Below are 22,433 nucleotides of genomic sequence, written 5' to 3' on the forward strand. Positions count from 1 at the left end.
TGATACACTGAATAATGATGAATAATGGCTGAAATACTTCTCTCAGTTGTGCTAATGCATTTAGAAGCAGGTAGCAACAGCTTCAATACAAGTTTGCAAAATTCTCATGGCGTTTGAAGGGCTTGTTTCAGACTACAGGTTTGTGGTTCACCTTAAAGTTTAAGAGGAGTGTGCAGCTCTTATATACTACAAATCATACGTCTCGGTGGACCTGACACACAGCAAGGGCCCTGTGTACCCTGAGTTTCATACTGTAGTTAAAAAAAGTCACACTGAAAAATGGGAGGTTAAAATTAATAATCAGTGAACATATATTGTTTAAGATTATAGAATTAGTCCAAGCTTGTTGGTCTTGAAGTATAATTCTTGCTTTGGATATGAGGCTTAGTTCCCATACAAGCACAACATTTGAGGGCTGGGTGAAAAATAAGATCTTGTATAGAATAGCAGTTAAAATGTCAGAACTGATGTAACCTGGATTTACCTCTGAAACTCAGTCACAATGAATGACTTTTGGCCCTTCACTTTCTATGTCTTATCTACCTCCAGGGTTGTTGTTGTTATTTAAAAAAACAACTGATTTTTTTATTGAAAGTTTTCAAAACAGAATACAGTAAAAACCAATCTAATATACCTCCAGTGGTTGTTGAAGTTGAAATAGGGTAGGAAGAACCAGATACACTTCCTTGAGCTTGGAGGAGAGGCATAATATAAATGTAATAGTAGAAATAATGAAATTACGGTGAGAGACTCGCTTGTAGCTGAGTTCTATATAATACAGTAATGGACTTATTTGCACTAGTACACAATGTATCATTTTAGAAGGCAGCATGTGGTGTATTACAACTTAAGGAATCAGACCATGATTTGATTTTAATACTGTTTTCACTCTTATTCCTGTCAAGTTTTTTTCTTGATGAAAGACGGTGGCATCAAACTGGGCTTCTGTTGCTAAAATTACAAGTGCTGTCCATTTTTAGAAGGGTTGTAGAGTTCAGAGTCAGGATTGTGGAATTACATTACAGGCTCTGTTAGACACTCAGAAGAATTTGAGAAATGATCAGTTGTAATCCACAGTGGCGTAGCGTGGGTTGTCAGCACCCGGGGCAAGGCAAGTAATTTGTGCCCCCTAACCCGTGGATTTGCGCCCCCTAACCCCCAGATGTTGCGCCCGGTGCAGCCAGCCCCCCCTGCACCCCCCACGCTACGCCACTGGTAATCCAAGCGGTAAATATAACATCCTTTTTTTCAGCACCTGCACTTGTAAGGCATATTTTTATTTCAAATCAGGCTGCCAACATGCAAGTGGTTCTACATTCAGTGCTGTCCTTGTATTATCTGTTTGGAGATGAGATAATACCATCCCAAGTTTTTCCCAAGGAGAGATGGCATGGTTTTGAGAGGTTCAAATTGGAAAAAATATATATGAGATAATCCTCATAAATGAACTTGGTAGTAACTGGAACAGTGCTTTTTTAAAAACATTATTATTGTGGCTGCTCACAGTCCAATATCTTTATTTCATGACATACCAACAACACATCTTCAAAAGTGCTATTTTGGCACTTATAAGCAACAGAATGTAAAATAGGAATCAGGTTCTGTTTCTTTAACATTGATGTAAAAACAGTAATCTTTATAGTGGTATCCTATGTGCTCCTGTTATTTAAAATAGGTAGCAATTCTGAAATTATTTGTGAACAGTCCAGAAATTAAGATATTAAACAGTAGCTGTTAAGAAAGTAAATGTTTTCCTACACTACCTCTCACAACAAGCTTTCCTGCACCATTCTACAAAACTTGTGGAAGAAAGGAGAGTACTTCAGATGAAAAAAGTATTCTTAATACGTTCTTGTTCATGTGTTACTATTTGGACAAGCCTAAGCCTGTTCAACTTGAGTGAGGCCGCCAAATCCAATTCCTTTAGGACCAAAATTCTTTGCATAGCAAACTGGAAAAGAAAGAAAGGCATAAAGTTTGAGCTGCTTTCATGTGGCACTCAACAAAACACATATCCCATACTTCCTTCAATGCCGTCCCTGAAACTCAGCTTCTCCAAAAGAAGCCTTTGGAACAACCAATAACATATTGTAACTAAGCCAAAGTATGTGTAATTTAAATGAGATTGGGAGGAATTCAGTATAGCACTACAAAAACTGCAAGGTTTTCCACTTGCCAGATGGAATGATCCCCCTCCCCTCTGCCTGTGTGCTGTTCTGGGGTTCTGAGCCTGAAGAGCCAATTGGGGTGGAGGCAAAACCCCACTGTACTAACAGATCAATGGCCCTTTGCCTAGTTTCGCATGGGTGAGAAGGAGAGGAAAGACGCCAGGGGAAGAGGGTATCCTGCATTTCCTTGCCTCAGCATCACTGGCAGGTTGGGGTGGGAAGATTCAGAATAGTGTGGTGTCAAGACATGGGGGTATCTCATACTTGAGGGAGGAGCTCAATATGTTTTCTCGCATGTTTAGTTTAGCCCAGCCCTGAGAAGACAATTTGATCTTGTGAAAATTTGCACCTAGAATTCATAAAGCTAGCATTCCCATCCTGACCCCCTCCCTTTTCGTTTAATAATATTTCCAGTTTCTGGTAGGAACCCAGTGCTATTGCAGCCCAAATGTGAGCAGTAGAGGCAGCCTCTTTCTTTAAGGACCTTTAAGAAAACCAAGTGGCAGCGGAGTTTCACTCTGAAAAAAAGATTTTTTGGTAACTCCACAGGTCTTCAAGGGAGGCACGTTAATTTGTCTGAATTAGGTTTGAGGCACGACAACTACACTTGCCTTTACAGTAAATCTCTCCATCTTTATCTGTGACATTTGTAGACTCTAGACTCTTCCCACAGAAAGCACATCGGAAGCATGTCTTGTGCCACGGCTGAAACGGAAAGCAAAAGAGTATTAAGGAAATCATAGACATTGCAGGTTTTCCTTTCCAAGATTTTTGCATTGGTAAATAAAGAGATTAACTCCCTTTACACGGACACCCACACACCTCTCCCCAGATTTCACATTTTCAACAGCTCAGGTGGAAATCTATTACCAGACTGACTGGAAGCGATGGAATCTATTATTCTCCTGTAGAAAGGAAATGTGATCCTTGATATGGGTTGTCTCTGCCTATCTCACCACTGGCAGGAAGTTAAATTTTTGAGGAAGACATCAGAGGCAGGACCACCCCCTAACTCCCGATCTACTCCCTGCCTTTGCCACTTGAGGAAGGCTTCCTGCCCTGATCTAGGCACAGCAAAAGAAAAAGGTGGGAACGCCATCTTGGAAAGGATTTCAATAATATAATGAATTGCTTTGCTGATTGGATGTTAGCTTTATTTACAAGATGGGGTTGGTGGACACCCAAAGAAATGATGCCCCATTCTCTGAAAGGGACTGTTGCCTCAGTGCTCTACTGGGTTGCTTTCCTCTCTTGTACATTTGTCATGCAGCCACTTGGCAATCCCAACACACATGCCAAGATTGACTCATCTTCCTCAGATGATCTGTCCATTGGAAGGAAGGTTCTCCAGAGGGTAGCCTAGCTGTTTGTCAGACAAAGTCTTCCTGGATTTATATGGACACGGCTTTATTATATTCTACTCAAAGAATGGCCTCCAACCCCATCTGGTATAAATGGAAAGTGAATTTCTATTTTCAAATAAGTGTTGGAGGACATTCTGCCCACCTCTCCTTCCTCTTGAGACCACCTCTGGTGTGGGCTGGGTTTTAGGGCTTCTGCCTGCATCATACATATCATGTTTAGTGCTTGTGTTTGTTTTGTTCCATCCAATTGTTGATCTACTTTCTAAGTTTCCATGTTTTATATGGTTCCTGTGCATTTTTGTTTTGTGGGGGCTGAGGAATAATAGGACTAGGGCGTTGTAAGGATCCCATGAGACATCTTGTCCAACGCCCTGCAATGCTGGAATCTCAACACGTGAGTTGTTCCTCCTTTGACGGTTTGGACTGGAGGGCAAGACACTTCCTCTTCCTGGAAGAGGAGGCAAAAGAGTTGGAAGGGCCTGCCTATCATGATTAGAGGGAGACATCATTTGACCCAGAGAATGTCCTCCAGTTCCATCTATTCACACCAAGTACCAATTTCCATTTCCTGATATTGGAGTACACTATACAGAACATAGGAGGAATTTGACATCACGCTTTTACAAACATGCTGTTAGTACAGGCAGTTCTGCTTGCCTGACAGAATGATCTCGCCTCTTCTCCCCCCACTCACCATTCTGGGGGTTCTCAGAGAACCCCGCCCCATAGCAAATAGGAGGCATGTGGCAGGTGCGGGGAGACTGGAAAGCCCCATTGCACTGGTGTCCTTCCGTGGGGCAGCAGAAATATTGGGGAGAGGAATAAACATTAAACTTTCTATTACAAGAAGCTAATCGGTATTTGACTGGGAAGTTAGCGTCTTCTGCAATCAAGCCCTCCAGCCTCAGGAAAATACATTTAGAATCCATTTCAGGCAACTATGGTAGAAATCTTGAGTTTTAAGGATATAAACTCAATTACCAGCTGAAATTAGACAAGAGCATTCGTGTCAAGATGTTTGCATGCCTACTGAAGACATTTTTGTTTAATACGTTTTTCCCTGGGGTTTGACCCAGTCATTTGTGGAATATTAATTGTGTTTTTTAAAAAGAATTTGTGAAGATGGCTATAGAGTTTGATGTTTTTAGAGCTGTGTTTTAGTCTATTTTTATCTTGTACTCCCACCTTCAATGGCTTCAGCTTAGAATGGTTTTTACATTTGTTAAATAATATTTTTTAGTTGCCTTAATAAAAGCAAAGCTGTTGCAGTAAAATTAGTAAAATTATGTTGTATATGATTTTATGTGAAGTCTTAAAACATTTTATTTCTATGTGGAATTTAAATGCAGCTTATTTTGTTTTCTTTTAATCTGGTCTATGGGCTTAGCTATTCCAACAGGGAAGTTGATTGTTTGAATTAAATGTAGAACAGAAACATGCCTTTACAAGTCAATCCTAAATGTGTCTTTTCAGAAGCAACACCAAGCAGTTAGCACTCTCATGCGCTTTCCATTCTCTTTGATTAAAATTTCAATTTTGGCAGCTGCCCCTCTGCTATAATGCAATGGCACTTTACCTGCTTAGCTCGTTTCTTACCTTTCCTCCTCCCATTATCTTCTCTGCAGCATACACTGACTTCCCACAACGAGGGCATTTATCAACATCGCCAAATTTTTTGGCAAACTTTGAAGGGTTGGTAGGAGTGGAAGGACGAGCTGGCTTTGGTGAGCTGATGACAAGAATGTTCAGTGCACATTAAGCTTTTTATCTTGGAGCAGCTAAATTAAGCACTACAAGCAGAAGACGTGTCGTGGCATCCGTAACAAAACAATAATCACTTTTGGTTGAAGAATACAAATACTTTATACAAAAAGAGGGGGCATTCTGTGGAGGCAGAAAGTAGCCACCATGCCTAAGGTAAAGGTAAAGGGACCCCTGACCATTAGGTCCAGTTGTGACCGACTCTGGGGTTGCGTCGCTCATCTCGCTTTATTGGCCGAGGGAGCCGGCGTACAGCTTCCGGGTTATGTGGCCAGCATGACTAAGCCGCTTCTGGCGAACCAGAGCAGCGCACGGAAACACCATTTACCTTCCCGCCAGAGCGGTACCTATTTATCTACTTGCACTTTGATGTGCTTTCGAACTGCTAGGTTGGCAGGAGCAGGGACCGAGCAACAGGAGCTCACCCTGTCACGGGGGATTCGAACCGCCGACCTTCCGATCGGCAAGTCCTAGGCTCTGTGGTTTAACCCACAGCGCCACCCGCGTCCCGCCGCCATGCCTATTACCCTTCAATAACCCTCTCCTCCATGAGATGTAACGTGCAGTGGTACCTCGGTTTTCAAATGTAATCCATTCCCAAAGACCGTTTGAGTTCTGAAACATTCAAAAACCGAAAACTCAATAGCCAACAGCTAGGCCTCAGGATCTTGCACTCAGCGGAAGCTGTGTGGCATGTTCGACTTCCAAGGCATGTTCGAAAACCAAAGCATTTACGGTACTTTCAGGTTTATGGCATTTGAAAACCAAAATGTTCGTCAACCAAGACATTAAAAAACCGAGGTACCACTGTACTTGGAAGTAAGTCCTATCAATTTTCAAATAAGTTTCCTTAAGGTTACAGCTTTGGGATATAATAATAATCTGATTCTATAAGTGATTAAAATCTTTATGGAATTAACATATTTATGCCACCACACATCTTGTAATGCTCCTTTTCTTATTCTTACTGTGTTGCAATTGTAACCTTTCATTCCATTTCTTTATGAACATAGAATTCTCCAAATGAAACAGCCCCCGCCCCCCAATATAAAATGCCCACAGTCATTTTTCTGCCCGCTTTCCTTAGACAATATAGATTGCATTGTGGCTATTCAAGTATTAATAACATCTCAGTGCAACGCAGAAAAATAATTTCATCATTGTACTGAGAACCCATCCCTTTGATTGTACTGCACTTAATGAGTCAAAATTGCAGTGAATAGTAAAGACTGTGACAATATGTAAAGCAAGGGCTCTTTCTGTAGTGTAATTGCCCACTGGCATAGGAAATCTTTTTCAAGTAATATTCTGCAGGGACAGAACATCATTAAAATGGATAAAAATTATTAGATCTATTGAAGAAAAGTCTGCGCTACAGCTCCCCCTGCGTGTTGTTATGGAAACTAATGAAGTGACTTGATGCAACAGAGGCCATAATTATTATTATTTTTTTCAAAACCAAGGATTCCACTCACTGCTGTAGATCCAGCCCAAGATGCTCTCCAGTGTCTGTGCTGAGGCAGCCTGCACCTTGTCCAAAGCCAATCCCTTTCGGGCCATATTTTCTCCCATAACAAGTTTTGCAGTAGATTTCAGATTCGTGGGCTGCTACTGTCGTACTGTCCAGAGCTTTTCGGCAGGCCACTGGAAAGGAAGCAAATGCACTGAAACATATGCACCTACAGTTTGCTATAGGTTTGGGGGAGTTGGACAGGAGAGGGTTCCTGGAGCCTAAAGGTCTACTAAAAGCTACTTAATAATCAGTGGAACAATATGCTACTCACACCTGGGATGTTAGTAAAATTACAGGTAAATGGCCCAGAAAAGTTAGGAGAGCAAATGTTGTTGTTGTTGTTTAGTCATTTAGTCGTGTCTGACTCTTCGTGACCCCATGGACCAGAGCACGCCAGGCACTCCTGTCTTCCACTGCCTCCCACAGTTTGGTCAGGAGAGCAAATACTAAATGGTAAAGGTCTTTGTTTCAAATCTGTCCTCAGCCACAAACTCTTTAAGTTGTTTCGGGCAAACCACATACAGTCCCGCCCTCCCCACAACAGGAGTAACAGGACTGGTCTACCTTACAGGGCTGTTGTAAAGATTACTAAGAAGATCAATGTGAAGTGCTTTGGATATTCATAAATGCTGCATATATTTTTTAAGGTCTGGTCTTATTAAGCCTTGCTTGTGTCTCATAAATGTGTATTACATCTAAGCTACCGTTTTGGGAAGTAATTGCTTTCTGATTCTAAAAGTGATTATTACCTCTACACATATTAACAGAACTTAGTAAAGCCATCACCAGAATTGTAACCTGCTCCAATTCTTATTTATACTTTGCTTCAGTTGTGGAAAATGCCATATTCTCTTCAGACATAAAACACCCTGATACCATGAGTGGTATAAAATGGAAGAAATGCCACTGGAGATATTTAATTTTCTATCACTGGATTTTGGATCCAGTCCTACATAGTAAAGAAATAGGAGAGTAGGGAAAAGAGAGAAACCAAAATTCCTACAGAGTTCAATGGGATTTACTCTTAGATGATGATGATGATGATGATGATGATGATGATAACAACAACAACAATAACAATAATAATTTATTATTTATACCCCGCCCATCTGGCTGAGTTTCCTCAGTCACTCTGGGCGGCTCCCAAACGAGTGTTAAAAACAATACAGTATTAAATATTAAAAACTTCCCTAAACAGGGCTGCTTTCAGGTGTCTTTTAAAAATAGAATAGCTGCTTATTTCCTCAACATCTGACAGGAGGGTGTTCCACAAGGCGGGCACCACTACCAAGAAGGCCCTCTGTCTGGTTCCCTGTAACCCCACTTCTCGGAATGAGGGAACTGCCAGAAGGCCCTTGGCACTGAATCTCAGTGTCGGGGCTGAATGATGGGGGTGGAGACGCTCCTTCAGGTATACAGGACCGAGGCCATTTAGGGCTTCAAAGGTCAGCACCAACACTTTGAATTGTGCTCAGAAACGTACTGGGAGCCAATGCAGATCTCTCAGGGCTGGTGTTATGTGGTCCCGGCAGCCACTCCCAGTCACCAATCTAGCTGCCGCATTCTAGATTAATTGCAGTTTCCGGGTCACTTTCAAAGGTAGCCCCACGTAGAGTGTGTTGCAGTAGTCCAAGCAGGAGATAACTAGAGCATGCACCACTCTGGCGAGACAGTCCACTGACAGGTAGTGTCTCAGCCTGCGTATCAGATTGAGCTGGTAGACAGCCACCTTGGACACAGAATTGACCTGTGCCTACATGGACAGCTGTGAGTCCAGAACGACTCCCAGGCTGCGTACCTGGTCCTTCAGGGGCACAGTTACCCCATTCAGGACCAGGGAGTCCCACCCTATCCCCCCAAAACAGTACTTCTGTCTTGTCAGGATTCAGCTTCAATCTGTTAGCTACCATACATCCTCCAACCACCTCCAGGCACTCACACAGGACATTCACCACCTTCACTGGTTCTGATTTAAAAGAGAGGTAGAGCTGGGTGTCATCCGCATACTGATGAATACCAAGCCCAAACCCCCTGATGATCTCTCCCAGCGTCTTCATATAGATATTAAAAAGCATGGGGAGAGGACATAACCCTGAGGCACCCTACAAGTGAGAGCCCAGGAGTCTGAACACTCATCCCCCAACACCACTTTCTGGACACGGCCCAGGAGAAAGGAGTGAAACCACTGTATAACAGTGCCCCCAGCTCCCAGCCCCTCTAGACGGTCCAGAAGGATGTTATGGTCGATGGTATCAAAGGCCGCTGAGAGATCCAGTAGAACTAGGAAACAGCTCTCACCTTTGTCCCTAGCCCGCCGGAGATAATCGACCAGCGCAACCAAGGCAGTTTCAGTCCCATGGTGAGGCCTGAATCCCAACTGGAAGGGATCCAAATGGTCCGCATCCTCCAGGCGTGCTTGGAGTTGTACAGCAACAACCTGCTCAATCACCTTGCCCAAGAATGGTAGATTTGAGACTGAATCGATAGTTGGCCATATTGGCTGGGTCTAAAGATTTTTTTTAAGAAACAGTTTAATGACCGCCTCTTTCAGCGGGTCTGGGAAGGCTCCCTCACAGAGGGAAGCATTCACCACCCCGCAGAGCCCATCACCCAGCCCTTCCCAGCTCACTTTTATCAGCCAGGAGGGGCAAGGATCAAGGAGGCAGGTGGTCGGTTTCACTCGTCCAAGCAGCCTGTCCACATCCTCGGAGGTAACAGATTGGAATTGATCCCATGTAACAGGACTCTAGCACTCTCTTGCCCTGGCCCTGCTCCCACGATGAAGTCTACCTCCTTCTGAATCTGAGCGACTTTATCTGCAAAAAAACTTTGCAAAAGCATTGCAGGAGATCTTGGGGTCCCTACTAGGCCCCGGTGATGAAGGTGGTTCCGATAGATTGCGAACCACCTGAAAGAGTCTCCTGCTGCTGTTTTCTGCAAGTGCAATAGAGGCAATGAAGAAGGTCCTCTTCGCTGTCGCCATTGCCACTTGGCAGGCTCGGCATTGAGCTCTAACCTGTGTCCGGTCCAATTCAGACTGAGTTTTCCGCCACCAGCGTTCTAGCCATCTCAACGATTGTTTCATTGCCCTCAGCTCCAGGGATTACATTGTTGTCCTAAAATTAAGACCAGTAAAGCAAAACATTTCTGGCACTATATGAAGCTGATCTGTCCCTTTTCTGCATTCTTCTCTGTGAAAAAATGATTTTGTGTGTCTGTGTGTATAAGGGGAGTGATGCAGATAAAGTGCTTCTATTTCTGGCCCCTCTGGGACAGAGTATCTGTTTGCTGCAACAGATGGAGTCAAAGCCCTTGAAGTGCTATTGTTGAAACAGCTCCGAGATATTCGTCAATCTGCTGGCAGAGGCAGCACAGCCGCCATGAATTAGTTTTAGGCTTACAAATTGTGATCATGCCACATGTCCACCACAGATGTGCTTTAAGTAAAAGTCAGCTGGGAAGTAAGTAAATAGCAAGCCACACATGAAAGTGTATCTTTCAAGTCAGTCACAGGGCTGCAGATAATAAGTGGGCATTTAATTTTTTAAAAAATGGAGGAAGGGTACTTTTCTGCCTGCATTATACTATAGAAATAGGAAGAGGATGGTGATATTGTGCATTTGATGGCACATTATGAGCTGCTTTTACCTCTCTAGTTTTTGATGATTTTTTTATTTAATCTCTGATTGAATCTTTGCTGTAGCTGATTTTGTTACTTTTATGGACTGGTGTGGTTTTAGTGTTTTACCCGGGGAATCGAGATTCTTGTTGCTTTGCTTTAAGTTATTATTATTGCTATCATAATCAATATATTAATTTATTAATTATGCCCCCGTATTTGAATAATGTAGCCAGCATATTGTACAGCATGAGCATAAGATCATATACTATATACATATACAGTGGGATCTTGGTTTTCAAATGTAATCCATTCCAGAAGACTGAGAAAATCGAAAAGCAATGGGCAAGTTCAATGGGGAAAATGGAAAAACATGCCACGGAAGCCATTTGACTTCCAAGGCGTGTTCAATAACGGAAGCAATTACTTCCGGGTTTTTGGCATTCGGATTCCGAATTGTTCGGCTTCCGAGACGCTAAAAAACCGAGGTTCCTCTGCATATAAAACTAACAAAGTTTCAAAAAGCAATGCAAAAGAATGTATAATCTAAACCATATCAACAGCAGCACAGCTAGAAGATATTACACATTCACAATGCAAGTAAAGGCATGTTCACTCAGAAATAAATCCTGCTCACTTCAATGGAACTAATTTCCAAGTAAGAATGTATGGGACTGCAGCCCACAACTGACAGCAATAAACCTAGATTTACATCAAAGTCTTCAAACAAAGGGTATCTGCAATTTCTGGCAATAGTCACCTGCTGGCTATGCCAACAGGGCATGAAGCTCAAGATGGACAGAATTGGTGCACTTTATAACATAAAATTTGTATCCAGTAACATAAAAGGTGTATTGACATCTTCAACCTGATAGAATGTCTTTAATGATAGTAGCATGTGCTTCACAAATGCTTCTGTTCATTCCAATAAAACAGGATTTTGATATCAGTTTATGTGGTTTACTGTTGGTAGAGGACATCTTTGGGCTTTCCCCCCTTTTTATACTTTCAGGAAGAGAAATGCCATCACCTGCTGAGGCAGAGTGCTGCCCGACTCCCTATCAGAGGCAGAAACTATGTACAGAGAAACTGAATTGTGAATAGCCCACTTAAAGTGTGGGTAGACCTGCCCTGCACCATTCACTGTCAGTCTGTCATTCAGAGAGCCAGCAAGAAAAATAATTACTGATCAGGGTTGTAGAGGCAGGAAGTCCTTTCTAAAGTTTAACCACAACTCAGCTTTCCTGTACTTTAAAACCATCACTCTTTATCCTATCTTCAGTGGATCTCAGTTTAAATTACGGGAAAGTAAATGAGGGTTGAACATTAGAGGAGAATGTCTTACCAATCAGGGACAATCAGTAAGGAAAACAAGCTACTATCTGCCAGCCATCAATCCTTCTCTGTCCATGCCTTGCTAAGCAATTCCTTTTTTTAACCTTGTCCTCTCCCCCTTAACTTTATCTGATGATTGTTTGATTTGAAACATCTGCTTTTATTGTTTTTAAATATTTTGTTGGGAGTCAGCCAGAGTAGCTGGAGCAGCCCTGTCAGATGTAAAAGGTAAAGGGTAAAGGAACCCCTGACCATTAGGTCCAGTCGTGACCGACTCTGGGGTTGCAGCGCTCATCTTGCTTTATTGGCCGAGGGAGCCGGCGTACAGCTTCCGGGTCATGTGGCCAGCATGACTAAGCCACTTCTGGCGAACCAGAACAGCGCACGGAAACGCTGTTTACCTTCCTGCTGGAGCGGTACCTATTTATCTACTTGCACTTTGATGTGCTTTTGAACAGCTAGGTTGGCAGGAGCAGGGAGCTCACCCCGTTGCGGAGATTCAAACTGCCGACCTTCTAATCGGCAAGTCCTAGGCTCTGTGGTTTAACCCACAGCACCACCCATATAAATAATAAAGGTGTTGTTGTTGAGTTAAACTGAGTGTAATTTCTTCCCTATTCTTCACTGAAGATCATAACTTGTCGGCATTCGTCTGTCCCAAGAGACAGTGGTGTGTGCCTCCAGTCAAACCACTGTGTTAGCAGCACCAGCGTGACCTCCCCAGGGCACAAGCCTGGGCAGTGTGTATGGAGGTTCTGGGCTGCCCAGGCAACAAGACCCCAATCTCGACCTAGCTGATGTGGTCCCAAGGAAACAGAGCAATATGTTGGGCACAGCTTGGCTGCAGGTGTTGCTGGAAGGAAGCATGCAAGGTGTCATCCAACCATCTTTGGAGCTCCACCCTGAATTTGTGCAGCAGAGGGTTAGGATTAGATTTCTCCTAGATGGGCTACCTTCCCAGGTTGACAACCTCCTCTACCCCTCAGATAATAACTATTCCACCATAAACCTCCATTTCCCACATATTCCTTTCAGTTTAGACGAGTAGGATTAGTGCCACAATCAACTGTAGTATAAGGTTACCAGATGTCCCCATTTCCCAGGGACAGTCCCTGGATTTACAAATCAGTCCCCATACAAAATCCATTGAAGTTGAAAAGTGTTCCCGGATTCATTGAAAAAAATCTGGTAACCTTAATGTAGTACATTGTGGATTCGCTGGTGAAATAAAATAGCAGAGATCCACTTACTGCAATGGAAGCACGTCTTATGAAAACTACGGCCATTACACTGGATTTCTTCAGCATGGTAGACAGTCTTGTCACACGCACCACATTTGGCTCCACCTCCCCAGTTTGGCATCCTTGAAACTTTCAACTGGTTTGCAATGACACCTTTAAACCAAAATACAAATGAGTCAGACTGAGAACATATTAGTAACCTAGTTAGCTCTCTCATACCTCTCTCTTCAGTAGTGGTCAGTGTTCCGGCAGCCCTTCATAATGCCCCCTAGAAGGAAGCTACGTCATGATGTGGCATTATTCTAGAGTATTCTGGGGGAAGCAATGGTGGGCTCCTAGAGGGTGACCACTCAGAGGAGCTCCACCACCTCTAGTGGCAGTGGCAGAAAAGAAAGGCAAGCAGAGGTTGCTACCGCTACTGCATCAAATCTCCTTCTGGCATCAAAAGGCCAGACCATATCCCCCACCCCCCAATCTGAATTTTACCTTTCTGTGGGAAACGCTAACAACAACAATCTTCTTCTTTTTTGGCGATCATTTGTAGCCAAGTAAGATTGTTTTCCATAAACATGGTTTTAACAATGAGGCTGTAAGTGACTGTGGAGGCCAATTCTGGATCCACGTGTCCTTCCACAGTGGGGACATAGGATTCTGGGTGGGAGTTGATCATGGTGAGGGTTTGCCAAGCGTGCCTTCCTCTTAGCGCATTTCTCCCTTTCGTCCTGAGTTTGAGCATCTTCAAAGCCCATGACACCTTTGGTAAAGGCTGTTCTCCAATTGGAGCGCTCACATGCCAGTGTTCCCCAATTGTTGGTGTTTATACTTCATTTTTTTAGATTTGCCTTGAGAGAGTCTTTAAGCCTCTTTTGTTGACCACCAGCATTATGCTTTCCATTTCTAAGTTCGGAATAGAGTAGTTGCTTTGGAAGACAATAATCAGGCATCTGTACAACATGACTGGTCCAATGAAGCTGATGTTGAGGAATCATTGCTTCAACCCTGGTGATCTTTCCAGTACACTGGCATTAGTTTGCCTGTATTCCCAAGTGATGTGTATTCCCAACTTTCGAAGATACTGTTGATTGAATCTTTCAAGGAGTTGGAGTAGGCATTTATAAATGGCCCACGTTTCACAAGCATACAATAAGGTTGGTCGTACAATAGCTTTGTAAACAAGCATTTTGGTTTGCCTGCAAATGTCCCAGTCCTCAAACACACAGCACTTCAATCTGGAGAAAGCTGCACTCGCAGAGGCCAGGTGATGCTGGATTTTGGCAACAATGTCGGCCCTTGAGGAAAATCTAACAACAACAATACCCCACTGCCAACAATCTCAGTGACCATATAGGATAGGGGCTTAATTTGCAAAGCTCCCCAAATTTTCCTGCCAATTTTGCACAGACATTTTAAGCTGAATTTAACTTTCAGCTCTGCCTTTTTAAAAAAAGATGCACTCCAAGAAATGTTGCCTTCTGTGCATCTATTAATGGTACAGAAATCCCCTCCAGTTCTGAACCGGGTACACAGCTGACATCTCTTGCTGCTCCAATTACCGTTTCATCAAAGCCTGTGATGTGTTCACACCTGCCTTCTCAAACTGCAGTTTATTCTTTCCAAGTATTTCTCTTTTACTCCACTTGCATGCAATTGCCTCAGAGATTAAGGCGCTGCTGAACTTTTTGGATTCATCTCCACATTGAGAATAAAGTAATGGCTCTGCCACATTATAGTGGGAATATGCTGTGCCTATTAAGGGGACATGAAGGATTCTGCCTTTGAAAAGGAAATGTTGCCTAACTACACGTACTCAGCCCAGGAGGAGATAGAGTTGTATTCCTAAAACATTGGAACTGACTCTTGCAATGATACATTGGGGGTACTCCTGACCATGTTTATTCATCAGGAATAAGGGTATACCTGGCAGTCCAGTCCCTAGTAAACTGCTAGGAGAAATATGCCATTGTAACGGTATAGGATAACTCTATCAATTTAAAACAGGGGTGGGAAAACTTTCAGCCTGGGGGGGCTGAGTTCTCTTCTGGACCACCTGGCAGTGGTGGGTGGGGTCAGAGGCAAAAGTGAGTGTAATAACAAATACAATTTTTATCTTTTCTATCCTCCATCCAGGCAAGCAAGAGGCATTATCAGAGGTTGAGGACAAAGTCCAGCCAGGCAAAAACACTTGGGGTGGGAAGCAAAACCAGTAATTGGTGTGGCCTGGGCCTGACAAAGAGGTCTGGAGAGCTACATTTGGACCCGAGTGTGGCTGTGCATCATATTTTAAAGAGGACAGACTTCTGTTTGAGGAGTCATTGGAAGAAAGCCCTCTGACTGAAGTCTGTCCAGTCCGAATCTGGTTTAAAGGTTAAAAATAAGAGAGTGAAGGGACCTTGAATCTGCCCATCAACAGCACTTGGACGGCAGATTAAGCAGCCACACAGCTCAGCTGGTCAGAGTCTTTCCCACCATGGTGCGATGAATCACATTTCTATTCCATTTTTTCCTCCTAAATTTTCAGTTATACATCAAAACCACCCATCAGTATCCTCTTTTGCCTACCCTATCCAGTAGGCAGCTCTATTCTCTGCCACCTTATGTTTCTAGCTAAGCTCCTTTCCTTTCTTTAGCTCAGTCTTCTCACTTATTCCCCCCTGAGCAGATGCTATTTTATCACAGCTTGCTATGTGGTGTTGCTCAGCGACGGAAGTTAAAAGGAATTCTTTCCCGCAGGCATCGTGTCTCTGATATGATACGGTTGGTTATGAAGGCAGACTGCAGAATGAATTCCCACATGCTGGATTTTACAGCACAGCGATGCACATGTCTGCGCAGAGCATTTGAAAGTGTATCGGCTCAAAAAGGATATTGTAGGATTGGAAAAGAAGTAGAAAAGGAAAAGCCCAAATTATCAAATAGCTGGAGCAAATGCCCTATGAGGAGAGGTTAAAACATTTAGGGGTTTATAGTTTAGGGGGGAAATGGGGAGGAAAGACACATTACAGAGGTTTATTGGATTATGCATGGTGTGGAGAAAATAAACAGAGAAGAGTTGTCCTCTCCTTTGCATAATCCTAGAGCCCAGGGCCAGTCTCACTGCCTGTTCAGTTGTCCTCTCTGAGCAGGTAAGCAGTGAAAAGAGTGAGATAATGGAGCAGTTTCCTTCTGTTGTGTCTCTTTGAGGTTTGTCCAACAATGAAATCTCTCTCAATAGTGAGTTGTCATACATCCGGAATTTCCCAGACACAGCTGGGATTCATCCGTACAAAAGAGTATCCGAGAGGAATGGCAGCCCATATCAGCAGTGCTGATTTTTTGGCAAGTTTTCCCCAAAATAGGCAAAAACTTCATGGGGGGGAAAAGAGATTTTTCAAAAAAAGACCAATAACTCCCCCCCCCCCAATGCTCAACAACTTTTGTGCCCAGATTTTCACTTTTTGAAATATGGCAACCCTATTTTAACCTCTTATTCCTGTGCCACAGGAGTGGCTAACCTGTGGCCCTCCAAATCTTATTTGACTCCACCTCCCATCAGCCCCAGCCAGCATGGCTGATGATGAAGGGAGAGCCACAGGGTAGCCTATTGTAATAGTCCTGAAATTGTCAGCTCCTTCTTTACCCCCTGGTCTACTTCCTGGCTTCCATTTTCTTCTTCTAACTCTTACAGAAAAGTTCCAGTTTCTCTCCTGGAAACTACGGTCCTGCAAGAGTATTCATAAATAACTATTCATAAATAAACAACAACTATACTACATTTCCCCTTTCCCTCTTTTTTTTTAAGATTAAAACGAACAATAATAGATTTGAGTGACACTTCTAACATTAGAAAGCTTACCACAGACTTACACACGCTTTCTAAAATGCGTACTTATATAAATGCACTAGACATAAACATGTCTTTGGATAGCTTGATCACTCCTAATAGTCTTCTTTTGAGTAGGTTCAACAGCCACTATCTCTACCATGGGCATAGCAAAGGGGGTGGGGGCACCTGCTCCCCCAAATCAATACAAATCTGAGGTTCTGACCCCCCCCCCATAACAAAAGCCTGCTTCCCCCTAACAAAAATCATGGCTACGCCCATGATTTCTACTGTTCCATTACTGCTGTTATTACCAGATTCTTCAACATGTTGCAGTCATGAGAGGTCTCTGCATCACTGTACTCAAGCTGTGGCAGGACCTTTAACAGATGTTTGACATTCTTAATTACAGTTATCTAATTATCAGTGCTAACAAGCTCAAAATAAGTAGCTGATCTGCTCCAAAGAGTTACATAGCATGCATGCTTATCTATTGGCCGATGCTGATCACCTGTGCTATTGCTAGCAACGCAGGCCAAATCTCCAACTCTGAAGTGTTGTTTCGCAGCACTGGCACATTCAGAACCTAAGAAGGCCTTGCTGGGCCAGGCAAAAGGCCCATCTAGTCCAGCATCCTGTTTTCACAGTAGCCAACCTATGAGAAGCTCACAAGCAGGGCATGAGCATATCTGCACTCTCCCCACTTGTGATGCCCAGGAGCTGGTATTCAAAGGCATGCTGCCTCCCACACTGTTGTTTCACCTTCTCACAGTTGGTGAATGTCTTTGAGGCCCTATCTGCAGTATACATTTAAAGCAGTATGATACCTCTTTAAACAGTCATGACTTCCCGCAAAGAACTATGAGAGCTGCAGTTTGTTAAGTGTGCTGAGAGTCATTTGGAGACCTTGATTCCCCTCACAGAGCTGCAATTCTCAGTGTGGCTTAACGATCAATCCCTGTTTCCCGAGAACTCTGGAAATTGTAGCTCTGTGAGGGAAATATAGGCCTCCTAATAACTCTCAGCTCTTACTAACTGTAGTTCCCAGGATTCTTTGAGAGAAGCCAAATATCTGGATGTTCAAGCTGATGTGATGCTGCTTTAATTGTATGGTGCAACCAAGGCCTAAGAAAAAGATCATTTGCCTCACCTTGGTTGTAGGGCCCAGGCACAAATTTCACATAGCAAAAGCAATCTAGCAGGTATCTCTGTTAAAGTTCTGTGCAGAGGACCTTTGCTCAGTAGGAGATTGGTGAAAGTATCTTGTATAGAGGGGATCCTTGAAATCTGGACCTGGCAATGTGTTTAGTTATGCTAACCTTTGTATTTAAGAGGTCAAAATGAAATTAATCCAGAACCACACATCATGCTGCATGCTTTTACAGTACCAATCACCTCTTAGGTTTGGTAATGGCTGGAAGAGAGAAAAGGGGTCTAGACCAGGGGTTGTCAACCTGGTCCCTTCTGCCCACTAGGGGGCGTTTCAGGATTTTAGGTGGGTGGTAGTGGGTTCTACTGCACAAGCTGAATCCTCCTTCCATTGAGCACTGGTGGATGGTAAGGAAATTTTACCATCAAGAAAGATGCATTAGTCGGTGGTAGGTATAAAAAGGTTGACTACCCGTGGTCTAGATACGTCCTTCATCTTAGGTGACTGGCATTGTCCATTAAACTCAGAGATAAAAGGGGAAATGAATACTTTGGCTATATTCTGTGAGCATGGAGAGGTGATACAATCACAGCTGCGGACTTCTGGGGTGGCGCCATCGGCAATGGCGGACTCCCTCTGAACTGGAGGGACCAGCTCCACATGAAACGGGTCCTTTCCGCTGCGGCGAAGCGGGGACCCTTTTAGAAATCACAGGCGGATGAAGCCTGTGACTGTGGGACTCGGTGGGCACCCTTAGTGCCCCCCCAACCCGCAAAGGAACCCACTAACGGGCTCCGAAGCGAAGAGGGGGAAGTGGCGCGGTGCTGTGAGTCAATTGCTTTTTCCGTGGAGCGAAGCCGCATAGCTGTTGCCGGAGAGCGCTGCCTTTTTCCTGGGACAATTTGGCATCTAAAATAATCACCCGTGAGTACTTAAACATTGAACAATTGGTCTGCAAATAAGAACTGGCGATTAGAAAGGAATTGGACTTAAAAATTCACCTTAATTTGGTACTGAAACGGGAAGGTCTAAACAAGAAGTCAGCCTTCCGTTTCCTTGTAGTCAGAATAAAGGAAAGATAACGTACACTAGAGCTTAGAAAATCACTTTTAAAGGATCGGTTTTCACCATTTAAAATCGTTGAACCCCCCTTCGGTAGCAGGAGAAGAAGGGGGATCTTTTTTGGACTGTTTAAACCTGCAGAAGTGACTTTAAAGTAAAGTAACTTTCCACCGTCCTGACCCTGGAGCGGGGTGTCAGAATTGACATTTTGAAGCCATTGACCAGAGACAAATGTTTTTGACAGATAGTTAAAAGAAGAGTAACATTGTGATTCCACTGTTTCCTTTCACATTTTAAAGGAACAAATATTGACAAAATATCTTTAAAAAAGAAACTTTGTTGCTATTGTCCTTAAAAGAAAGAACAACCAGAAGTTTTCCCCCTAGAGGGGGACTGTGAAACTGTAACCAACTCTAGGGAGCTTGCAGCTGCCACAGATTACAACCGTGAGAAAGGACTTGTGACCTTGCAGGACAATGTTTTCAGAAGCACTGTTGGGTGCTTTCTGTAAAATAAATGCCCTATTGGATCAGTTAAGTCAGAAGACGATTTGAACAGGCAGTGGGAAATTATATGGAGCCCACCCAGGAACTTAAACAGGAGTGTGTCCTGACAGAGCAGATGAGAGAAGAGGACGTTGCAGAATCTTGGGCGCCAGAGATTGAGGGACTTTTGGCCCAGCAGGAAAATGAGCCTTTGGATTTGACAAATGAACTTGGAAAAAAACAGATTTGGAAAGACAAAGTTTGGATTGATTTGGAAATGGGGGGTTGGACTGACCCCCCTATGCAGGGATGTTTGGACTTTCAGAGTCTGGCAATGGGCCGTCAGAGGTTTGGAGCTGTTGGGACTTCCAATTTTGGAGGGAATTTGAAGCATGTTTTAAAATACCACATGGAGTCTAGTCTGGACTATGGGAAAGGGGCTGATTTGTTGAAAAGGGTCAAAAACATTACCAAGCTGGAGTTCCCACGAGTGAAAGGAAAATATGAAGAAGAGCTGCGGAAGGGACATGGAAGAGATTTGAAGGCCTCGGATATAAGATCACCAGGTTAATGTGCCAGACTAATGGGATAAAAAGGACTGACAATCCCGGGACCGGGGGGAGAGGACGCTGGAAGAAGATTGGATTGTTTTCATTTTCTTTTTTTTATCATTAGAAATGTTTTATGAACGTTGGAAAAATGTTGAAATGAAATTGCTTGGCTCTTGTAAAAATGTTTAAAGAATTAGGCAAAAAGGTAATGGTTATGAGAAGCTGGTAAAAATAAGATTTAAGTCTTAAGTTTTAAGGTTTTTTATAAGATAAGATGAAAATAGAGTAAGGTAATGTAATGACAGAATATTATGAATTATGGAAAGGATTTGCTGTGACAATTATTAATCAAGATACAAGAGATGGGAGGAGGTCATGGAAAGAAGGTAATGAAAGTGGAGAATTTGAGAATGATGGTTTTATTTATTTTTTAATTTTTCTGTTTTTGTCTTTTTTCTTTGTAATTTAAAAAATAATAATCTTTTTTCAATAAATATCATTTTTAAAAAAATACAATCACAGCTGCTTGGCTGGTGGCAAAAAAGTAAGCACAATGTCCTCTTCATTGACTCATGTTTCAGATGTACCGCAGAATCTAGTAGGTGGGTATCTGCTTTGCTCATGGCGCTTTCTTGATGTCTCTGAGTCATATTTTCTTGGATGATCAAATGCTAACTTGACATTAGAACACCACATCAACATTTGTCAAGTTCTTCTTGACCCAGTCCTTGCCAGGAGAGTTGTTTTCTTACTATAGCAACCTCACCGCCAAAATAAAAGTTGTGCTGAGTTTCTCTCAGTGGTACTAGACAAAACCACAACTGAGGTATTCTTAACAGAGTCAAAGGATTTTGAATAGTGAAAGATTTATCAAGTTCTATCCTTCCTTCATAAAAATTACCCTCTAAATGTCAAAAAGAATATGGAGCAGATTTTGTGTTGATATATTACAAAAAGGAGTTGCTTTGATTCTTTCTCAGCTTAAAGCAGAAAAAAACCACCCCAAAATAATCTGAGCTGATATGAGTTATAAAGAAAACATAATGCTGGGAAACCTATAGAAGAACTGCTGTGGACTATCAATATTGCCATTTCTAAGAGCATTACACTAAACCTGTTCTCTCACATAAATGTTGAATGCATTTGATGATACTGAATACTGAAGATTTCAAGTTTAGGGAAATATTGACTTAGGAACACTACTGTCATAGAGTCTTTTAAAGAACAAATGGACTTCAATAAAGTTCTATTTTCTTTATTTCTTTATGAAGAAAAACACAGAAATATAACTCTTAAACGATTTCGGCTAGAGCAAAACAACTGAATTACTATTTCTTGTGACATAAGATGGCTAAGATAATTAGTTGCCTGGTGCACCCACAGTTCTCTATCAGGAAACTTAAGGCCTGATTCCAGTTTAAAACAACACCATCTAATAATGAAATTACTACTAGTGCTAGTATCAGGAGCAGGAAACGTTTCATTCAGTATCGGAGGTTTGACACTGCACAGCACATAATGTTCATCTTTCTAAGGGTATTTTAAAAATCTATCATTCAGAATTTTTGGATATCAAGATGCTAACCACCACTTCTTAACATAATTTTTGCCAGCATTACATTTTTAGTTGTGCTGTACCTAAATAGATTTTCATTTATTGGAAGAAAAATTCAGAGAACCACAACACATTTGGAAGTAGCCAAAAAAAGATGTTAATAATCAACATGTTGGGAATCTTCACATAAAGCATCATGCCCCCGCAAACTTAAAATACAGAGCACTACCTTGGCTTGTAAATTAAATGAGATATAGGAAAAACATTCTCTTAATGAAAAGGAAAATGCTCAACGTGCTCCTCATTAAACCTAATTGGAGCCTTTTGACACTTTATCATCATGACTTACCAGGATGAGCTGTATCCCCTTGTCTTCTGTGTCTTTTTGAATAGCTTAAGCTAGGATCTGGAAGTCTTTAAATACTTCTAAGTAGTTACAAGCTTTGGCTAGGAAAGGGTGAGGGGAGTAGTGTGTGTGTGTGTGTGTGTGTGTGTGTGTGTGTGTGTGTGAAGGGGCACAGGAGAAAGAGTACGTGAGCAATGCTACTGCTATCAGGTGGCTTAAAATAACTTGTGACAAAGCCTTGGATTGAGCACCAATTATGAGCAAGTTGCAGAACAATGCAGGGCCCTCCGATTACACCCAGATGCCCTTTCCAAGTGCAGCTGCCTAGATATAAAGAAATTTAATAAATCAATGTGTCACACAGGGCATGTGCTAGGTGAGAGGTCAATTATGATTGAATCTTTAAAAATAAAATTAAAGGCAGAAACACTGATCAACAATATAGGCAGCAGTATGACGGTGTCCACAGCCACGATGAATGTTC

The 22,433-nt window shown here is 42.6% G+C and overlaps 1 protein-coding gene across 1 annotated transcript; it reads right to left on the reverse strand.

Annotated features, from left to right (window-relative positions):
• Positions 1-1,502: 1,502 nt before the first annotated feature.
• Positions 1,503-22,110, reverse strand: CSRP3 (cysteine and glycine rich protein 3). The gene is made up of 6 exons (XM_081166853.1): positions 21,953-22,110; positions 13,011-13,154; positions 6,769-6,937; positions 5,129-5,261; positions 2,780-2,873; positions 1,503-1,951 (listed from the first exon to the last, which is right to left on the reverse strand). Exons 2-6 carry the CDS (start codon positions 13,120-13,122, stop codon positions 1,881-1,883), a joined length of 579 nt encoding a protein of 192 aa, XP_081022979.1. The 5' UTR covers positions 13,123-13,154; positions 21,953-22,110; the 3' UTR covers positions 1,503-1,880.
• Between the last annotated feature and the right edge of the window lie 323 nt (positions 22,111-22,433).

Source organism: Podarcis bocagei, assembly GCF_964188305.1.
Source record: "Podarcis bocagei genome assembly, chromosome: 1".
In the NCBI taxonomy this organism is placed as follows: domain Eukaryota; kingdom Metazoa; phylum Chordata; class Lepidosauria; order Squamata; family Lacertidae; genus Podarcis; species Podarcis bocagei.

What these genes read in the sequence shown, in the direction of transcription:
- CSRP3 (XM_081166853.1), bottom strand. Translation starts at nt 13,122, where the DNA reads ATGCCAAACTGGGGAGGTGGAGCCAAATGTGGTGCGTGTGACAAGACT. An exon ending in TAAGACGTGCTTCCATTGCA is followed by an intron (nt 6,938 to 13,010) that starts GTAAGTGGATCT and finishes CTTCCTTTCCAG; the next exon opens with TGGCCTGCCGAAAAGCTCTG. An exon ending in CTTGGGCTGGATCTACAGCA is followed by an intron (nt 5,262 to 6,768) that starts GTGAGTGGAATC and finishes TCTTGTCATCAG; the next exon opens with CTCACCAAAGCCAGCTCGTC.